Source organism: Borostomias antarcticus (assembly GCF_949987555.1).
Source record: "Borostomias antarcticus genome assembly, chromosome: 14".
NCBI lineage: Eukaryota > Metazoa > Chordata > Actinopteri > Stomiiformes > Stomiidae > Borostomias > Borostomias antarcticus.
In genome coordinates, this window is record NC_140247.1 from 2,478,118 (window position 1) to 2,490,813 (window position 12,696).

General features: G+C 43.8%; 1 protein-coding gene across 2 annotated transcripts in view; it reads right to left on the reverse strand.

Moving 5' to 3' along the window:
• Window positions 1-12,696, reverse strand: part of gria2b (glutamate receptor, ionotropic, AMPA 2b) — a gene marked incomplete at its 3' end in the record, with an annotated part of 74,592 nt that overhangs the window by 31,701 nt on the left and 30,195 nt on the right. For both annotated transcript variants that reach the window (XM_084448332.1, XM_084448333.1), the window contains exon 3: window positions 107-346. In XM_084448332.1, the coding sequence (XP_084304458.1) occupies window positions 107-346 (240 nt within the window). The remainder of the gene's footprint in view (window positions 1-106; window positions 347-12,696) is intronic.

Consider the following 12,696-nt stretch of genomic DNA (forward strand, 5'->3'; position numbering starts at 1 on the left):
TGCGGTTCCCACGGGTGGAGGACATTGAGTAGAAGCTATTGCTTGAGAAACCTCAGTGGAGATAAGCCCAATTAACACACACACACAGATACACACACAAATTTACCTCTGTCGCTGTCATACAGGTAGGCAAACTTCTCCCACTTGTAGTATTCTATGAGGCTCAGGAGAGGTCCCTTGATATCAGGCCTCATCTGGATGATGAACTGCTGTGTCCCATCCAACGGGAAACTGGGGGTGATGAACGAGACGTGCAGGGTCCCGCAGAATGACGTTATCGTGTTGACAGACTTCTTGTCGTAGAATCCAAAGATAGCGTAAACTCCTCTGGAGAACTGGGAACAGACTAAAAATAGAACAGACACACACTGTCAGACTCGGGTTCAATTTCTACCTCAGGTGACACTATAAGAATTTCCTTTCAACACAGATACCATTTTGCAGTACATGTAGCAGTACAAACACCCAAGTGCATCATTTCTGTCTTTGAATGCCTTGAACTGCACATTACTTCGGAAATAAGCTTCTCCAAGGGGCAATGGTGTTTTCATTGATGAATATAAAATGGCTGTCCATAAGCACTGCCTTGGGAACTCTTGTTTCCAACAAAAAATATTTGGAAGCAACTTGTTAAACTCTTATGAGGGCCCTATATAAGAATCCAGTACAGTGGGAGTGAGCAGTATGAAAGTGCCATATCACTCAACCATTGGAGATAACTCATTAAATCTTCATGGCGGATATCTTTCTATTGCAGACCGTTATAAAACCCAGTCTTTGCATTCAATGCAGCTTAGGTCAAGGTCAAGGTCAACTTTATTTATAAAGCACGTTTAAAATCAACCGAAGTTGCACCAAAGTGCTGTACAATATATAAAATAAACTAAAACAAAAAACAGAATAAAGTGCACATAATCACAGAACAATAAAAGGACAGGACACAAAACAGGACAGGGGATGTAGGCTATCAGGCCTCAAAAGCCAGTGCAAACAAGTGCGTTTTAAGCTGAGACTTAAAGAGCCCTAGGTTCTGTGAGCTTAATGCACATGTTATGTTTAAAGAAGATCATTTCAGGGTCAGGGTCCTCTCCTGAGAGAATAAGTCATAGTGGAGAGTGAATAGCCATATAGGAATTGCTATCTACGTCTACTGTGGCCTATATATTGTCCTTCAGTGGTCTTGTGTACTTTAATGACCGCCTTTATTTGTTGAACCCATTTGTGATTGATTGATTGATTGATTGATTGATTGATTGATTTTATTCATGGATTGAGTAAAAACAGTAATCCAAGGGATGACATGTGAAAGTGTAAACACGTATTTCCGACATTGTCCTTTGATATTTACATACAAGACAACAATAACCCAAGATATTTCCACAATACCATAAATTAAACAATAGTCCTAAACTATATGACCTGCCACCTATAGGGCTATCTGGCCACTTTACCCCAAAGATATGAGTGAACCTGACTTTTAAACCCTCCTCTAGATTCTGACAGTTTAATACTAAGTGGAAGGCTGTTCCACAATGAGATCCCTGTGTAATAAAAGGAGCTCTGAGCCACGGACTTAACTTGTGGAACTTTACAGGAGCGAACACTGGCCCTGGTATTGTGTCCATGCTGCGTATGGACCATGTCCATCTGAGACTTCAGATATCTTGGGGCAGTACCATCAACTATGTTGAACATGTGGTTCAGTTTCATCTGTTCAACCCTGAGGTGCACTGGTAACAGTCGCACCTTCTTGAATTCGGCACTTGCTACATGCGTTCTGGGAGGCACACCGAGCAAATACCGAATAATGTTGTTTTGCATCACCTGTAGTTTATTCCTAAGTTTGGTCGACAGGCCACTGTACCATGCTGCGCTCGCATAATCAAAATGACACTGAAGCAAAGATGACATTAACAGTTTTTTAACAGCAAAGTCAAAAAGCCTGGTATTCCGATACAGGAACTTAAGTTTGCCTGCACACTTAGATAAAAAATTGGCAGCACTAGATTCACACGAATCAGTAACCAACACTGTGATCCATTTACTAAGTTGTATAATGCGCTCAGTGAGATGAATGTGTTATGCCTCATACTTAAATCCATAAATAACTACAAACCACATAACATGCTCTCACAATACACACATTCACTGACTACAGACTCACATTACACAATCTACCTACAAAGGATCTGTAATATTCATGCGATGGGGGGTGTAGCCGGAGAGAGGTAAATATTAATATTAAATGGGTGGAGCCTCAGCTGTGGGCCGTCAACGAGACATTGGACAAAGGTCAGCAAATGTGGGTGTTACTTGCAAATTGCTATTGATCATGTGTAGCTTAATCAGGTTTATTGACTTGGACATGTATGTCTCAAATGTAATTAATCCAATGACTAATTTCGTCAAGCACAGTAAAACCGTAATGACTTGCTGACACTGGGACTTGGAGTCCATACATTAGACAGAGCTGGCTCGGCTTAACTGGTTGAATTGCTGTGTCCTTGTATAGGCAGTGGCAATGTTTGATGTAAACATGTTTTTCGGGGCAGTTACTCCCAATGCCCTACAAGCGATAAAATACCAAAGCAAATCCAGTACAGGGACAGGGGGGAAAAAGGGTGACACTGAGTAATACTCTCCGTCCTAGAGTGTACCATCAGGACGTGAGTATCATCACTGTCAGCCCTCCCTCACCAATCTCAGCATCTGCCAGCTAAGCTCCAGTCTATGAAAACAATAACTGATCACTATAGGAACTCCATCATCCCCTATCTCAGCAGACCTCTCAATGAAAAGAGTGTCAGTAATACTGTAGCCCTTCAACTTCAACAACAGTCAGGCATTTTAGAGATCTCTTACACTCCCAAACAAACTGCACTCATCACAAAGTGAACTGCACAGCTGGAAGCATCCAATTAAAAGTCCAGCATTCATATCGCACCAAAATCTTTATTGATTTGTTGACTCGGCAGTTAATGGTTCATCTGGGGTCTGAAGTGCAGGTTAAATGCTCTGTCACAGCCCAGGCCCAGTCCCTATTCCTTCCAGCTGAAGTCACTGCCCATGGATGTGGCCACAATAGACTGACTCACCAAATCAGATTTTCCAATCTCACTCACTGAAAGCTTATTTCATATTTTGTGGCCATACTGTCATATTCAACAAGATTTTCCCAAACCTAAACGATCATGTACCCTGGGCTTAAAGTGTATCTATTAACAAAATCTATGCACGCCATACAGTATAGGAAAATGACTACACTAGTTCCCCGGTGTTTTCAATTGTGACCCAAGGTAGAAAAAATAGCATCTCGGCCTCTAAAGCGCAGGACTCTAGAGATGTCCTGCCCTCTCTATCTCAACGGTGTGGTTCGTCAGGTTTAGGGTATGTGTCTGACTGAGATGTTTGCGAGTCTGCTTAACTGCTAAGCTTATGTCTTGAGGCCTTTTCTGCAGATCACACCAATAGAAACAGCATAGAAACTTAAACACTAGTCTACATGGTAAAACGGTCACCTCAAAGCAATAACCTACGATCGAATACTATTAATTATTATATAATTGTAAGATATACAATGTGGTCACTTGGTAAAATCACCCTTTGTAACCATGTAAATACTGTGACGACTCTCAGACTTCCCCCTGCTGGAGCTGTGCTGTCTGTTCTGGGTGTTTTGTCTGTTCTTGTTTTGTCCAGCAGGTGGAGTCTGGGAGTGGTCCTGATCAGGTGCACCTGGCGCCGGTGTGCCTGGGGTATAAGGGCCGTCCAAGATCAGAGTTCTCTCTCTCCCCACACCTTTGTTTGATTTGGACTTTTGGTTTACACCACAACCACCCTCACCATACTGTTGTCATTGCATCCATACATTACGCTACACCACTGACATACTGATAATCACATCTCATACTATTTGATTATTGTTTGTATGATTTATTAGCCAATTATTAAATATTCTTAAAATCTTGCTTTGGGCGTGTGACTCCCTTTTTGTTGAGACTTGAATGAGCCGGGTCGTAACAATACCATGTAGGGTACCATGTAAATATAATTACCAAACAACTACAATTACGCTGTAAAGACCACAAGCAAAGGCTCCTGTGCAATATACTTGTGGAAACAATGCAGTCAATTATATTCTACTATTGAAAAATAACTCCTGCACTGTCTTCTTTATTTGCAATCGATCTGTTTAATCGGAACAACGTTTTGGTACACAGACCTTCATCAGGTTATACTGTATCAGGTTAGATCTACAGGTGTGCCAAAATTCTGCTCATAAATAAAGCTCTACTGCCATTTTGCGTAACAGTACTTAGTTCCAATATTGGGCTTTTAGATTCTTTAATTAAGCAAGAAAAGACAAACCAGAAAGCTGTAACTGAAAGAAATGGCAAGGATTCAGAACAGAAAAGCCATTACGACCCTGTCGCATATGACTGGTTTCCGATGAAATTGGGCTGTATGCATTTAGAAATACCCCCTGGACTCAAGGGTCTGGTTAAATTTTGTAAAAAATAAATGTTGTTGATGAACAAGCCTAATTGGCCTGAAACAAAATTGTTTTATTATCCTTTTAATGCTGGATCCACAAGCTGTGATATTCAACCAAAATTCAATACAATATCCTCATGTCGTTCTGAACAAAGTGTACAGTGGCATCATACTAGGTTGTACTAGGAATATAACACTCTGAACTGCATCCTATAAATCTTCACTGGCTACGGAGGCTGCAGTTCGATAGGGACCTACGGCTGTATCTTCAGAGTTTTAACAGACCTCCTGTCCACATTATCTTCCACGATTGTTAAGGCTAACATTAGCAGGATCAAGCAGGCTAAAGGTGGATATCAACCATAAGGAAAAGTGTCAAGGAAAAGAAGCCACTTTAAGGATATCAACCAGGTTCAGTATGACTGCAGCAGTGGAAACTGTACAGCTTCACGAGGCCACAGAGGAAACGCTGAGGGAGTCATTAGAGAAAATAGACTCATTAGCACAACTGCAGAGAGTAATGTTTCTAGCCCTAATTGACTGACTGTCTGATTCTTGATGTCTGACCCCATAATTCCCTGCACCACAAGCAAGTCATCTCGTTTTCAGCTTGTTAAAGACTTCTTGATAATAGAGTTTGGATATTTGCATAGCTTGCCATGATACACATCAGCTATATCAGAGGTTGGAAATCTAAGCGAGATGCATGAAGGACTGCGAAGAACTGCAAAGTGTGTTAAATGCTCAAAAACACATTAACAGTCAAGACATTAGTACATACAGATCCTGCATAATCTTGAAGTCAGCATTGAGTCCGAATCACCTCATTACAAGCAATGACAAGACTGTAAAATATGTCTTGTCTTGGCTCCACTGATACAAATAACCTTCAGTAGCCTAAGAGGAAGGTTTCACCGTAGGAAGTATATTTAGCTGTCCCAATTAGCTGCCCTGCTTTCCACTTCCAATACACACTGTTTCACTGAGTAGATTTTCATCCATTCGGTTGAATTGGATTCGACGGCTTTACTATCAGTAAAATTAGTTGAAATTGACTGGAATGGGAGGCACAAAGAGCAGGATAATCTGACAGGATAATGTGACACCACAATGAATTGTGTTAATTTATTTTGTTTGATATGCTGATGGAGAACTGCAATTGTGTTTTTTCGCACAAAAATACATTATTGTCATGTCAGTTATTGCCAAATGGTGTACTGTTTCACTTCTTTTTGCATACAGTTAGCACCGTTGTTTAGCGGTGAAAGGTGATGATGATTATAAGGGCCCACAAGCAAGCAGGGCCCACAAAAAAACAAGAGGTCCCTCTTTCTACGCCGAAATTATTCTGCATGTAGATCAGTCACACTAATGCTGCATCAGAATACTAATTACGCCACAAATAATGCAATACAGATGAAAAAAAGTTTTAATTTCCTGAGCAATATCCCCCTTCTTAAATGGTTTGGTCCATGCCATGGTTCATGCTGGCAAGTCTCACCTCTTTTGACATTAACGTCACTATACCGGCTGGCTGTCAAATACTAGCACTAATACTGTAGCCTAACGTTAAATCATAGCATTAAACATCATGCCCATACATAAATCCGGGCACCAGAAAAGAGTGGAGAGAGAGGCCAGGAGAAAAGGCAGCAGAGCGGGAGCCCAGCGTATAAGCATTTTTTTCCACAAGAAAGGTGAGAGTAGCTATGTTAAGACGGTCGGTCAGTTGCCCGCAGTCTCACATTAACCATACGTTTGGGTAACAACTCGATCTGGTTAGCTAGCTGCTAGCTAACGTTAGCTACCATTAACTAGACAGCTAGCTACAGTTCTAGCAACCAGCCAACTACTATTCTGGTAAGCTAGCTGCTAGATAACGTTAACTACCATTAACTAGACAGCTACTACAGTTCTAGTAAGCTAGCTTTCACTAGCCAGTCTCAACCACTGCACTGTTCTAGTGAGGTGGCTACTGTTAGCTAGCTTGCCAGCTGGCACACTTGCAAATACTTCCTGTCCAAATAAATACATAAAAATCCAGTAGCAGCAGCCAGGACACATGTTTCCATTCTCATGAATGCTTAAATCATAATGTGCTATGCTAGCTAGCCGGTCCTGTTTATGTCTTTTTAAAACCTTTGTGCTGCTACTCACAGAATCAGCTGTGGCCCCTCTGATCTAGACACCCACTCCCAGCCCCCAGAAGATGCTTTAGATGGTGAGTGAGTGACTGGTAGACACTGGTGGCTAATAAACTTATTACTAAACTACTGTACTGCTATGAATAGCAAAATGTAGATGTAAGTTAACCCAGATTAAGATAGCCTACATATGAAACAGTTACATTACATAAAGAAATTCATGGTTAATAAATACATTAATAGTGTTAAGTTAATTTATATAAATTCATATAGAGTTGATTTCTTTTTGAAACCTTTATGTCCTGCTACTCACATAATCAGCTGTGGCCTTGTCTGACCTAGACACCCACCCCCAGGCCCCAGAAGATGCTTTAGATGGTGAGTGAGTGAGGTAGACCCTGGTTGGCTAGTTAAACTTATTACTGAACTACTGTCCTGAATAGCAACTTGTAGATGTAATCCAGGTTAAGATAGCCTACATAGGAAACAGTTACATTACATATAGAAATTAAAATAAATTAATTAATAAATAGTGTTGTTAATTCATAGAAATTCATATAGAGTTGATTTCAGTTTAAATGCTGATTTGTTCAGTTCATTTTTGTTATTTTAGAGAGGGTATTTGCTCTTGAAATAAGAGAGGCGTTTATTAGCCAATCAACAGCCACCTAGCCAGCTTCCTGTAAACTCTACAGTGCTACATAGATTTATTCCCAAGTCTTAAGAAGACACTGTTCTGTTCTTACTGTCTACAGAGCCAGGTCCTAGCCAGTTAGAAACAGAGAGTGAAGGGAGTGAAGAGGCTCATAGTAGTTCCAGTCATGAAACAGTCCAAGCACAGGAAGTACACAAGTAAATGTATATGGAGAGGTTAATTGGAAAAAGAACATAGAGAAAAAAAAAAGGGGTCGAAAAAACTGGTGACGAAAAGTCGGAGGTGTAGGGGCCCACACCAATATTCTTAAAGGGGGCCCAGAATTCCTAGCAACGGCCCTGCATACAGTATATGTACATTGAGTCCTTTAACTGCAAAATGTCCGCGCTTGAATAATTGCCGAAATTGACAAAAGCTCAGCTGTTTAAAACTGACCAAAAATGTTAATGCTAAAGACAACTCAGGCATTCTCAGTTACACACTTACACACACAGACATGCACACAGACATGCAAGCATACATGTGTGCATATACAGTACACAAATACATACACACATATAGAGACATACGCACACACTCACGCATATACTATCAAAACACGTCCTATGGAAGTGAAAGATGAATTGGAGCACAATACAAATCGGAGCACTATTGAACAGCAACAGCAACCAAGGCATCAGTTTGAAGCAGTTCAAGCAACAGTTAATTCAACCATCATCAGAACAGTCCAGATCATCCTATACTGGAAATGACTCAAAATTGCAACAACACATGTAGACTATGTTAGTTACCCTCTCCGTTACCTCAGAATATCAAACTACAACAGCTGCTCGTCAGATCTACATCCTGGCCATTACAGTACACCTAGGAGTAAGAGAACAACAGTGAGTACAATGGGCTTCGTTCCTTTGATCTTTTACACTGAGGATGCCCATGGGGGAATCTCATTTTCATCTTATGTTCCTCTTTTTTTTATATATTTTTTTAAAATGTTTTTATTTATTTATCACACCTGAGTCCCGTTTATCCACATCAGTAATCAAGTGCACAGAGTGGCGGTTGGGTCACGTCCGCTGGCTATCTTTTTCTCAGCCAATCCTAGCAGCCTCTTAGCTTATCTTGATTGCCCGTGACACATCTCAGTCATGCTCTAGTGTTGCCACAGAGCTCATGGGGGATCAGCGATCTTGGGTGAGGCGTTATAGGATTTCACTGCATCTGGGGGCAGCTCTCCCGGCAGCTGCTCTTTACCAGCACAGAAGAGTTCATTCTCTGCCGTGTGGGGGAGGGGGGCCAGTTGAGAGCGAGGGTCTCCTCTGGGATTCCTTCATGTAGAACAGACCCTCCCCTACAAGTGATGGCTGGCCATTTTTTCCACTTCAGTTGACTCCTCATATCATGAAATGTAATCTGTGACGCACATAACGATTAACAGATTCCCCTTCCATAAAAATGTGGATAGCAAAAACCTCTTCACGCACACAACAGCATATTCAATACAAATGTACCTCTGAGGCAGAAATGTAAGGCAGAGCTGTGTGAGGCAGAAATACAAGTATTGTGTTGTTTTCACAATAGGAGTCCACATCATTTTCACTCTCATAGGCCAACCCATGCATCATGCCACCCTTATACACTCAAAACCCCATTCTAGCTAGTCAGTGTAGCTCTGTTACATTTGTCTGCAACCCAGTGCAAAATACAGAGCATATCCGTTGACCTTTAGTGGAAATACCAACACAGAGGCTGGACCAATGTACTGCCTAATGATGTCTCGTACTGTAGCAGCCAGACCTAAAAGCAGTGCTTCATCCAGCAAGCTCGAGAGAGCGGCTGCCATGGTAACCAGAAGACAAGTGTCAACGAGAGCGGACAATGAACCACACAACACCTCTGAGAATCAACTAAGCTCCTTTTATTTTTCTACTAAAAATTATAGGAAATCAACAACACCACTGTAGGTGAAGGATTGAATAAAAGCCTGTATAGCTTGTACATATTAGTGATATGAAATGTGGCTCTGAAGCCTTATGTACTGTAGAAACATGAGGTTCATTGAATAGGATGTGAATGCAACCAACAACACATTGTCTCGATGGTCACATCTGTATAAAATGGTACTGTATGCGATACGCACAACTGAACACAATGCAAGAGTATACACCACTCTATATTTAATAGTACCATGAACACACTGATGTTATTTCGGGCAAACCGTGCACACTCTAGTGTATTTTCATGCATAGACAATAAGAGTAAATAAAGGAACATGTTTCCACTGAAGTGAAATGAAAGGTCCACCCATGTGAATGTCATTGCCTTTGTTGCCATGGCTACCTTTGGGCATGTTATTACAGCGTTGATCGCATGCAAAACATGAGCAGCAATCTGCATTAGAGGAAATAAATTATCCCGTGTCATGACTGAATGAATGAAGCGCTACGTCTCTTCAAAAAAAAAAAACGGCACATCACTATGGTAACGATCAGTTTCAGCAAAAATACCCAAGTCAAAGGCCTATCTTTGAATATTTTCCAGGCTGTGCAAGTGCTGTTGGCTAGACATGCATTGACGTAGCTATACAATGACACATGGAAGTCCATTTCAAGTGCAAAAAGTGCTTAAGGTGGGCGAGACAGTACTGTCTGAGAACAGAGACATGCCAGTACTATGACTCAAATAAATAAATTGGCAAACTTGTGTTGGCAGGCGTCTGATCTTATTTCATTACATCTTCTTTTGGGATTAATGTTTTTGGCTTGCTGTGATAATGTGGTATCATATATTATACTTTTTATCAGTTTACATTACAGTAAATAACTCTTATAACATTGTAACAACTCTGGCATGGGCAAATTCTTGTCTACTTTAACAGCAATGAAAGGGGGTGAGGCAGACACCTTCTCGTAGTGCCCCCCGTCAGTAGCTGCGATTAACCACCATAAGCGAAAGCAAAGTCTGCCAACTGAGGGCCACCACACGGGCTGGTGCTCGGCTGCCACAGGCGGGGAGGGTAGCCAGCGGAGCTTGCTCTGCTGGCTCCCAACCCAGAATTCTGCAGCTGAACACCGAAGGGCTCACCCCCAGTAAGATTGACGTCATAGAGCACCTGGCCTGCACCACCAAGACCCTCGTCATCCTCCTCCAGGAGACCCACTGTAACAGCAGATAAGCTAGTTCTCCCAAATTTTGCTCTAGCTGGGTCTATCCTAAGCAGGAAGTATGGGCTTACTACGTTCGTCCATCAAAGGTTGAACTGGACTCTCGCCAACCAATCCCCAACTGGCTCGGAGATTGAGTGTTTGTGCATTTACGTTGCCAGTTTTAAAATCGTTAACGTCTACAAGCCTCCGCCCTCGTAAATCACACCAGCGTATCTCCTAGTCTTCCCCCACCCCTGTCTCTATGCTGGTGACTTAAATTGCCAGCATGAAGATTGGGGGTACAGCACCAATACATCCGAGGGAGAGAACCTGGCTGCTTGGGCAGCTAACAACAGCCTGGCCCTGTTGTACAATCCCAAGGGCGCAGCCAGCTTTGCCTCTGGTCGCTGGAAAACTGGGACGAATCCTGACTTGGCATTCACGAGTGTCAGCGTTGATAACTGGCTCCCTGATAGACGCGTGCTAGGAAAGTTCCTGCGGTCCCAACATCGACCAAGAGTTATCGTCCCATCTCTCTGCTATGAATCCCCTTCAAGATCCTCAAGCGTCTCATCTACACCCGCATCGAACCAATCATCTACCCACTGCTCCCGCAGGAGCAGGCCGGGTTCCGACGTGGGAGATCGACCGTAGATGAAGTCACTCTGATGACTCAAGACATCGAGGACAGATTTTCGGCCAAAAAGAAGGCTGGAGCCGTGTTTATAGACCTGATGGCTGCCTACGACACCATATGGCATGGAGGTTAGAAAATACCAAGGGGCCAGGCTGTGATTTACTTCCTGAAACATTTTGATCAGCGCCATCTTGCCGAATTGACCCCTTTTGACATGCACAGTTGTGCTTTTCTCAGACCCCGCTGTTCCATGTTCCAGCTAGCCCCCAGCTGAGCGCCTCTGTGCTGGAGTTCACCCCAGTGGACGAGAGGGTAGCCTCCCTGCGCCTTAGGACTGTGGGGGGGGGACTCTGACTGTGGTTTGTGCTTATGCACCGAACAGCAGTTCAGAGTACTCGGCCTTCCTGCAGACCCTAAGTGGAGTCCTATTTGGGGCTCCTGCAGGGGACTCCACTGTCCTACTGGGGGACTTCAATGCACACGTAGGCAATGATGGAGAAACTTGGAGGGGCGTGATTGGGAGGCATGGCCACCACGATCTGAACCCGAGTGGTGTTTTGTTGTTGGACTTCTGTGCTAGTCACGGTTTGTCCATAACAAACACCATGTTCGAACACAAGGATGCCCACAAGTACACCTGGCATCAAAACACCTTAGGCCGAAGGTCGATGATCGATTTCGTTATCGTATCATCTGATCTGAGGCCATGTGTTTTGGACACTCGGGTAAAGAGAGGGGCAGAGCTGTCCACTGATCACCATCTGGTGCAGAGCTGGTTTCGATGGCGGGGGAAGCTTCTGGACAGACCTGGAAAACCCAAGCATGTAGTGAGGGTGAACTGGGAACGTCTGGAGGAAGAGCCTGTCCGGAGAGATTTCAATTGCCACCTCCGGCGGAGCTTCTCAGGCATCCCTGTGGAGGTGGGGGACATCGAGCATGAGTGGTCGGTGTTTAAAGCCTCCATTGCTGAAGCTGCGGCTGGGAGCTGTGGCCTGAGGGCCATAGGTACCTCTAGGGGTGGTAACCCTCGGACACCGTGGTGGACAGCGGTGGTCAGGGAAGCCGTCCGACTGAAGAAGGAGGCCTTCCGGGATATGTTAGCCCGGGAGACCCCAGAAGCAGTTGCAGGGTATCGACTGGCCCGGAGGGCTGCGGCTTCGGCCGTGACCAAGGCAAAGGAGCGGGTGTGGGAGGAGTTCGGAAAAACCATGGAGAAGGACTTTCGGTCGGCACCAAAGTGTTTCTGGAAGACCATCAGACACCTCAGGAATGGAAAGCGGGGGACCATCCAAGCTGTATACAGCAAGGAGGGGACACTGCTGACCTCAACTGAGGAGGTGGTTGAGCGTTGGAAGGAGCACTTTGAGGAACTCCTGAACCCGACTAATCCACCCTCTACAATCGAGGCAGAGCCGGAAGATGATGGGGGGTCGTCAATTTCCTTGGAGGAGGTCACTGAGGTAGTCAAACAACTCCACAGTGGCAGAGCCCCAGGGACTGATGAGATCCGTCCAGAAATGCTGAAGGCGCTGGGTGTTGAGGGGCTGTCTTGGTTGACACGCCTCTTTAACATTGCGTGGCAGTCTGGGTCAGTGCCAAAGGAGTGGCAGACTGGGGTGGTGG